Source organism: Nicotiana tabacum, chromosome 14 (assembly GCF_000715075.1).
Source record: "Nicotiana tabacum cultivar K326 chromosome 14, ASM71507v2, whole genome shotgun sequence".
Lineage (NCBI taxonomy): Eukaryota > Viridiplantae > Streptophyta > Magnoliopsida > Solanales > Solanaceae > Nicotiana > Nicotiana tabacum.
The window spans coordinates 42,441,699-42,451,018 of record NC_134093.1 but is presented as its reverse complement, the minus strand read 5'-3'; the positions used below and the strand labels follow the sequence as shown (position 1 = coordinate 42,451,018).

General features: G+C 40.6%; 1 protein-coding gene across 1 annotated transcript; it reads left to right on the top strand.

Moving 5' to 3' along the window:
- Window positions 1-379: 379 nt before the first annotated feature.
- Window positions 380-5,746, top strand: LOC107763644 (acetate--CoA ligase CCL3). The gene is made up of 3 exons (XM_075229536.1): window positions 380-797; window positions 2,863-3,453; window positions 4,574-5,746. Exons 1-3 carry the CDS (start codon window positions 582-584, stop codon window positions 5,468-5,470), a joined length of 1,704 nt encoding a protein of 567 aa, XP_075085637.1. The 5' UTR covers window positions 380-581; the 3' UTR covers window positions 5,471-5,746.
- The last annotated feature ends 3,574 nt before the right edge of the window (window positions 5,747-9,320 follow it).

Here is a 9,320-nt window from a genome sequence, read left to right as displayed (position 1 = left end):
CGACCGACCGGCTCGTTACAACCTCTTATCTTATGCAATTTTTTAAATAAGAATTGAAATGAAATGTCAACCCTACCAAATTTCCAAATAAAAATTCCGCAAGTGTAGTAAAATTCCAGAATTTGACAGTTATAAATTCTTCGTTTATTAAAAAGAAACTCGAAATTAGATCCAATGGCATATATAACTACTAAAAAACTCCGTGACTGTATTTCATAGTAAGCATAAAAATTCAAGACACTTCACAAAAGTTTTTTAGACGAGTTCCAATTTTGAAAGAAGCAAAGAACAAATTCTTATACAAATTCTAGCCAAGGTTGTCTTTTCTGCTCATCAAAATCATCAGCATAATAAAATCGGAAAAAGAAGGAAAAAAGTCATCACCATAGCCAACATATCCAATATAAAAGGACGAGAAAAGAATACTACTCCACTCTAACACACCGGCAATTTAAAAAAAAAATCCTCAACGCAACACACATGAGTCACACATTTTTCTGAACTCCAACATATTATATACATAGCATTTCTGCTCTCCATTTTCACAAAACTCCTCTTCTCAAGTCCAAAGAGAGAGAAAAATGGTGGTAGAGAGAGATATCGACGATCTTCCAAAGAATGAGGCGAACTACACCGCTTTGACGCCGTTATGGTTCTTGGAGAGGGCGGCGATGGTGTATCCCAACCGAAAATCGTTAGTTCACGGCTCCGTTGAATACACGTGGCTTCAGACTTATCGCCGTTGCCGTCAACTGGCTTCTGCTCTTACCAAATGCTCCGTCACTTTTGGAAGCACGGTATCTCCGCTTCTTTACTTCATTTTACTCCTCCATTATTCTTTTCTCTGTTTTCCTTCACAGTATAGGAAGAGAGTTGTGGTAAGTTCATCAGTTTAGAATTGATTTAACCAAGTATAAAGGATTTCTTTTTATAATCAAGAAATCCCGGAGGACCAGTGGGAACAATGGACTATGTATAAAGGATTTTTATGGGCAACACTAGCTTTATTTTTTAAGAATCGGGCTTCTGTTTTTTTTTTCCCTCTTTCTTATTAGAGTAATTTCCATTTTCTCCTTTGCTTCTTTATGTTGTTAGTTTGTTTCATGTCTTGTGTGTTGCAGCAGCGGATTTCCTTTTTTTTTTAATTAAGCTTAATTGCTGTCATGGAAGTAAAGGCAATATGATGATTTTTGTGAAATGTATGAGATTACTCTAGTTTGATAAGTAATTTGTTTTGACGTTGTCTTGTTTGGTTTATTCGACTAAACCAAATAACTTTTCCTCTACACTGGTCTAATCCAATATGATCCCTGCAAATCTATTTTCTATTCTTGGTCAAATCAGTATAACGGATGAGATACTCGTAGTTAATCATATAAGAATCTGTTCCAACATCTACTAGAGACTACATTCGTATGAGGATCTTTGCACCCTGCCACTGTTATAGAGATTCCATCGGGGGTTTTGCTGGCATTGATTTACATCAGTCCTCACCATTCTGATCTACATAGCATATTTGATAGTGTTTCTCAAGACTCAATGCAGTATGGATAAGGGTGATTCTTGGACACTAGTCCATGTAAAATAGACTAATGCAAATGCATAGTATCCAATATCTAGGAGAAATTGCCTTGGACATGAGTTGGTGTGTTGGAGTTCCATCCGTTGCTAAGTGAGAATTTGGCACTTCAACTTGAATGGTTTGGTGCAAACTGTCTTACATCTTCATTCCATACTCCCGCATTTACTCTTTAGGGATCACAAACTGACCATACGCGTTAGCTGAATTTTCTGGGTATACGAGGGAAAGAAGAGGAATACTTATTTGGCCTATTGGAGATTTTATGTAAACAATGTAACAGAGTCTACAGACTTAGCTCGCACTGTCCCGTGTGGAGCAAATGAGTGGGTGGAGTCAGATTGGTCTTTAGATTGGAAATTACAGAAAGATCTTTGATTTGTTGATAAAGCTCATATATCTGGCAGGTTCATCACATGGTTTTGTGCCTTGCCTTTCTGTAGGTTCATTCTCTGGATGGAGTTGACCGTTCCCCATTTTTTTTTCTTGTTCTGGGGTTATCAGGAGTCCAAATAAATATTATGTTAATATCTATGTGTTCTTACTTTAAACTTCTTAACCCCCATTTTTAGGAATTTTAGGGAACTTAGAAAGGGTGAATAAGAGTAGAGTTGCTAAAGTGAGTAAACTACATTATTCAAAAATCAGCGCTAATGAAGTTCTGTACTTTACAAATGTTTCAGGCATCGTCCCGGTTACAATTGAAGGGAGCCCGTAACTTCCTAAAATTCTTCCAGATTATTCACTAAAAGTCTAAATAAGCTAAACCTATTGTCTTCGAAGAAGAGTACATTTGATTGAAAATGTAATATTTTGGATACAAATGATCAGGTTTTGAATAGCCTCTCCTCAGGGTTAAAGAAACTACTCCCTCCATTCCAGTTTATGTACCCTATCTTCTTTTTTAATCCGTTTCTAAAGAATTGCCCCTTAGTAGATTTGGAAACAATTTAACTTGAATGTCCCATTTTACTCTTAATAACAAGCTTTTATCGCTACTCAATGTTATGACATGCTTAAGACATAAGTTTCAAAAGTCTTATAGTTCTTTCTTTCTTAAACTCTGTGTCCAGTCAAGCATGTTCACATTAATTTAAACGCAGGGGGTATTATATTTTTAAATGTTGCATCACCTATCGCATGTTTCTCCATATCAATTGAATGGACAGACAGGAACTTTCTATAGTTCTTTATGGATGTACAGTTTTATCCTCGTGACAAAATGCATTTTCTGGTATCCAGTGGGAGCCTTTTAAGTCCTTTCCTTTTTGGCGTCATGGCAGGTTGCAGTGATTGCACCAAATGTTCCTGCTATGTATGAAGCTCATTTTGGAATTCCAATGGCTGGAGCTGTTTTAAATGCTGTCAATGTTCGTTTAAATGCAGACACAATTGCTTTTCTTTTGGATCACTGCTCAGCTGCAGTTGTCATGGTGGACCAAGAATTCTTTTCCTTGGCTGAGGAAGCTTTAAAATTTTCAGAAAATAAGAGCAAAGGAAAATCAAATCGACCACTTCTTATTGTTATTGGTGATAAAAACTGTGATCCAGCCCCAGTCCAGTATGCGTTAGAGAAAGGGGCAATTGAATATGAGCAATTCCTGGAAACTGGTGATCCGGAGTTTCCTTGGAAGCCACCGCAAGATGAGTGGCAAAGTATTGCTCTAGGTTATACTTCTGGAACGACAGCTAGTCCTAAAGGAGTGGTGCTTCATCATCGTGGAGCTTATCTTATGGCTATGAGTAATGCTGTTGTTTGGAGTATGAAAGAGGGAGCTGTGTACCTTTGGACTCTACCTATGTTTCACTGCAACGGTTGGTGTTTCACATGGACACTTGCTGCAATTTGTGGGACTAACATATGTCTTAGACAGGTAATCGCTTGGCTCTTTTCTTGCACATGGAGGTTCATATGTCCTATTTATGGTACTTAGTTCTGAGTACTGTGCAACCTTGTTAATGCACATGCAAATAATGTAGGATAAATGTAGTTGATAACAAGATACCAGGCTTTGGCATGAGAGTGTACAATAGAAATACGAATGAACAGATGAAAGTCATGTTTGTTTATTTTTGACCACATTGCCCCGCCACTTTAGTTGACAAGTGTGTTTTAGAGTAGATGCGTATCTGGTGATTTCCTTTTTGTACGACCTGAATGTATATGACAGAAGTATTTAGTCTTATCCATCAAAAAAGGGTCGAAACGTGGGGGGATAGCATTTGCTGCTGCTATGTTCTCCAAGAGCTCTGCCCACCCTCCTAATTCTATTTTTTTTTTTTTTTTGTAGAAAGACGCTCCTAATTCTTGTTCTGGGGGTCATAAAAAGATATGAACTGCCAACTCTTACCATTGAATTTTTAATAAAATGAAAACTGCTTATTTCACTAATAAAAAAGCACAATCCTTCCCCTTCTGCTATCTACCTTTACTCATTTCTTCTCCCACATACATGATAAAATGTTCAAATAATGGGTGATTATAAACGGAGATGTAGATAGAATCCTCTTGAAAAATATGGAGGAGTTAGATACTTCACCCCCCCCCCCCCCAACACCCACCCTTCCATTTTCCAAGCTGAAATTCAACAAAAAATCAGTATTTAGTCATCTGATCATACAAAACATGCGAGTCACCAACAAGAAGCAATGGCATCTATTTTTACTATCTTAGGATGTTCATTAAAAAAAGTAGTAACACGTAGCTTACTTCCTAGTTAACACCCCAAAGGATTTTGCATGAGTTCTAGAGTCCGGATAAGTTTGAATACGCTATGAGAAAAGGGGCACTTGTTACCATTCTCAAAAAAAAAAAAAAAAAGAAAGAGAGGAGAAAAGGAGTACTTGGCTCTTAGGAATTAGGTCAATTTCTAGATGGAGATAAAAAGAAAAACATAACGTCTTTGAGGCTGGTTGAACGCATAGTTTTCTTCCCTTGCTTATGCTGGTTCATGACAAGTTTGCCTTTAATTTCTGTCCTGGGTCCATATGCAGGTAACAGCAAAGGCTGTTTATTCAGCTATAACCCACCTTGGTGTGACCCATTTCTCTGCTGCACCTGTGGTGCTCAACACCATGGTTAATGCCCCAAAAGAAGAGACTATCCTTCCCCTGCCTCGCCTAGTACATGTAAGCACAGCTGGTGCTTCTCCTCCTCCTTCAGTTCTTGCTGCAATGACTCAACGTGGCTTCCGTGTCTTACACACTTATGGCCTCTCCGAAACCTATGGCCCCTCCACTATATGCACATGGAAGCCAGAATGGGATTTACTTCCCACAGATGTCCAAGCACGTCTCAATGCGCGTCAAGGTGTCAGATATGTAAGCTTGGAGAAACTAGATGTAATTAACCCAAAGGACATGACACCTGTTCCAGCCGATGGAAAAACGATGGGAGAAATCGTCTTCAAGGGTAATGTTGTGATGAAAGGCTACCTGAAGAACCCTAAAGCCAATGAAGCTGCTTTTGCAGGAGGGTGGTATCATTCTGGTGATCTTGCTGTAAAACATCCAGATGGGTATATAGAAATAAAAGACAGATCAAAAGACATAATTATTTCTGGTGGTGAAAATATTAGTAGTGTTGAGGTCGAGAATATCTTATATCAACACCCAGCAATACTTGAGGTCTCTGTTGTTGCAAGGCCTGATGAGCAATGGGGGGAGTCACCTTGTGCATTTGTGACATTAAAGCCTAATGTAAAGGAAACGGATCAACAACAGTTGGCAGAGGATATTATGAACTTCAGTCGATCGAAGATGCCAAGGTACTGGGTTCCAAAGTCTGTGGTTTTTGGACCATTGCCAAAGACAGCTACAGGGAAAATACAGAAGCACTTGTTAAGGGCAAAGGCAAAGGAGATGGGACCGGTGAGAAAGAGTAGATTGTAGATGTAACACGATTGACTTGCTGTCAAATTTGTCTTTGTATGTATAAATTATCTGCTGTTTAGTGATCGGTCCATGCATCTCTTTGTGTATCATCACTCTCATTGCAGATAAATAAGGTTTACGAGTTTGTCTTTGTTTGTATAAATTATCTGCTGTTTAGTGATCGGTCTATGCATCTCTGCGTGTATCTTCACTCTCATTGCAGATATAATTTGTATCTTCATATTCTGGTGAAATGCCAGTTCTTTCCATGAAGTAGTAATTCACTATGCTTTCAGTAAATGATTGTTATGAAACAGCATCTCAGATTGTCATCTTACCACTTGATAATTTCTTTATTATTAAGACACTGGAAATTGATAGAGTTGTATGTTTCTTAATGTCTATATGTTTCATAGAAGAAAGTCATTTACAAGGTAATTGCATGCAACAGTTTATAGTTAAATATATGTGGTTATCTTAAGAAAAGCTAAGTAACCTTTTACCAGATACTTTTTTAGTTAGTGTATTTAAGTTATGTTTACCCGTAAAACGGTGCAGTTGAATTTATACGTGATTTCTAGACAAGTGAATTAATTTGATCCTGAAATAATGAAATAAGTAAAGAAATGCGCAATACTTAGCCTTGAAATGAAGTTAAAATCACGAAAAATAATGATTCGGGGACAGGGCTTCCGGGCACAACAGTGATGAAACCAAGGAACAAAAAAGTAAAATTGTATAAAGCTTTTTATTGATTATAGCGTAAGTTTGCCAAAAAAAATTATGTTCACTACAATGATAAGAGAGCTCACTATTTATAGTTGCACCTAAGGAACAAAGTCCTAGGATCATGTCTTTCTTTAATGTCAATTATGAGGGCCATTGAAGAAGGTGTAACGGTGAGCGTAAATGGCAAATTCCCTGTAACGGGCAGCGCACTAAATGTTGTGGAATATTTTTTATTAAATACTACCGGACGGAGGGTATTTATTGCATCTTTATGAACATTATCCTTTCCGGTGACAAATAGGACAATCGCCTTCGGTTTTAGCTATCCCCGCCTTAGGTTCCACGTGTCCCTCTTTTGGACAGCCACGTAGCATAGCATACTTTACCCTATATAAATAGTCCCCCTGCTTTCCGGTGACATAACTTTGTGTCACCAGGAAGTTAGTAGAAACACTCTTTTTGGCAGGAATTACTATGATTCCTTCTAAAAAAACTTCTAACGGTTGATTAGACGCACGTCTCTCCACATTTAATGTCCCGAACACGCGTTATCCCACAATTCAGCATAACTTTTGCCGGTTATCGAGGTAATCATGGCCACGAATTTAGTCGCCTAAATCTTTACTTATACGCATTAACCTCTTTCATTCATACTCCATAACTATCCAAACTCTCTAAAACTCTCTTTATTCAACTTGCATCCTCTTCTTCAACCTTTCTTCAACTCTCTTCAAACGAAAACGTTTTTTCTTCTTCCATCTAATGGCTTCTTTTTCAAAGAATACCAGTTCTTTAAAGTACAAGAACAATGCCGAGGACTCTGCTCCTCCAATAGTGGACACCATCATCCCTAGAAGTCTTGTTACAACAAAAGACTTCGAAGAGAAATTTCCTTTTGTTAGCTCTCATACATGGCCCGTTAGTAGGTATCCTTCTTTCATCCGTCCTTCCAGCATTCCTGCTGCGAAGGAAGACTATCGTTGCCAGGACCTAGCCATTTTCGCTCCCGACCTGATAGAGCGGGTAACCTTACCCAAGAAGGGTTTTACGTACTTCTATACGTATCCCTTCACTTTGGGGACATTTTCTCTGAGTGGAGAGCTTGACTATGTTATTGAAGAGTTTTGCCTCCGCTATCAAGTGTGTCTGGAACAGATAAGCCCCTCTGTGTGGAGGACGATTGCTTGCCTTCGGCGCCTGTGCCAGAAAATGGGAGAGGAGCTAACTTTAGCTCATGTGATGAACCTTTATTCCCCTAAGATCTTCCGTGGGGAGATGATCAACTTTAGCAAGTGGGGCCACCATGCGCTGCTGTCTAGCATGGATGATGATAACGACCATGGGTGGATGTAAGGGTTTGTTTCAGTTGCCACTAGTGACATCATCCCGGCCTCGGCTTCTTCCTTCCCAGAACTATGGAACCACACTCATGAGTATATAGTCTGTTTCTTTCCTTGTTAAAGATCCTTTCCTCATCATTATTAACTCTCCTTCTATTTTCTGCCTCAGCGGCTCGGTGGGTTCCCCTTAGGGTTTAAGGCCTGAACCAATAGGTTTAGAAGATTTTGGACATTACCGCGCCCGAAACCCGCTCGTGGAAAGAAATGTCCCTGAAATACGGGTGGAAGGACAAAAATTATGGTAAGTTTAACTTGTTATGTCCTTACCTTTTATTATGAGAAAATTATCTGAATCCTTCCTTCTGTTGAATTTAGGTCTACCCCAAGGCTCAGTTGTTGTCCCCGATGAGGACATTTTGGCTGATCCTGCTGATACGGCGAGGCTGCTGCAAAAAGCTTTTTCACAGACAGGCGTCTCCGGGCCTGTCTTTGGTACAAGTGATTCTTCTCGGAGTCCCCGGCCGGAGAACAAGCAACCAAAAAGAAGGCATTCCTCTGCAGCAGGAGGGAAAAATAAGAGGGCAAAGAAAGATTCCCCCGAGCCGTCTCCGGAAGTCGTGGTAAGGAGCCCTCCGCCCGGGCCGGCCATTGATACCGTGATGATTGACGATGATGGAGAAGCTAGCGAGGAAGGAGCTTCTCTACATAGAAGACGACGACCTTCCTCAACTCAACAGACCTCTCAATCCATTGAGTTAGTTACACCGGCCGAGGACGATGTCTCGACGCTCTGGGGGGAGTATGAAATGGTGGAAAATGCCAACTCCCACTTCCGTGTCTTAGTCGTTGCGCCCGGTATTTTGGGGCTGAGTACCGGGTCCCTTCCATCTTCAGCTGACGAGCAACCAACAACCAGCATTGCGTTTGTCGCATCTGCTTCTCACCCTTCAACTCCATCAGCTTCATCTCTATCTTCACCAATACCAGCAACTGCTACATCATCTCCACCGGCCGCATCTACCCGAGAAGAGGGTGTCCTTCTCCCCCAGTCCCCAGTTCATGGGAATTTGGGGCAAAACTATGCTTCCCCCTCAGAAGATCCGCAAAGGAGGAGGAGTGTTACTCTCTCAGTTTCCACCGGATGTTAATAGCTATTCCGACCGGTGGAACTTGCTAACTATTTGAAGCCTTTGGCTTCAGAAAAAGATTGGGGAAAGATACAGGCTCTCTCTCGAGAGTGCTTGTTGAACAATGCCATGCACAACGCCGCAGCGATACATTCTTTACTTCCTTCGTTATTTCTTTTGCTTTTTCCTAAAAATATCCTAGGTTTGCCTTTCTTGCTCTGTAGGCCAACTTTCTTGCTTCCGAGGGCATCCAAAGGTTGATTCGGGAAAAGGAAGAACTTACCTCCGCACGGGATTAACTTTTGGCCGAGCAGGAGCAAACTGCCGCTCGCCTCTCAAAATTGGAAGCAAAAGCTGCTGAGGCTGTTGTATTGGAGACTCGTTTGTAGCGAAGCGAGCAAGAAGTGGTAGCCCTTAGTCAAGAGATTTGCCCGCTGAGTGTTAAATTTGACGAAGCCAGGGCCAAAAGGGCTGAAGTCCATATCACCGTTCTTGCTGCAACCGACCGCGAGGCTGCTTCCGCTGAAAGATTGACCAACTTAGAGGCAGCCTTGAACTCCAAAACTGACGAGCTTACTGTTGCGGGGGTGAAACATGCCCAGTTAGAGGAGAAGTATAAGAAAACTATCGAGCATAATAGGCTCTTGAGCTCAACTATCCGTGACCTTGATG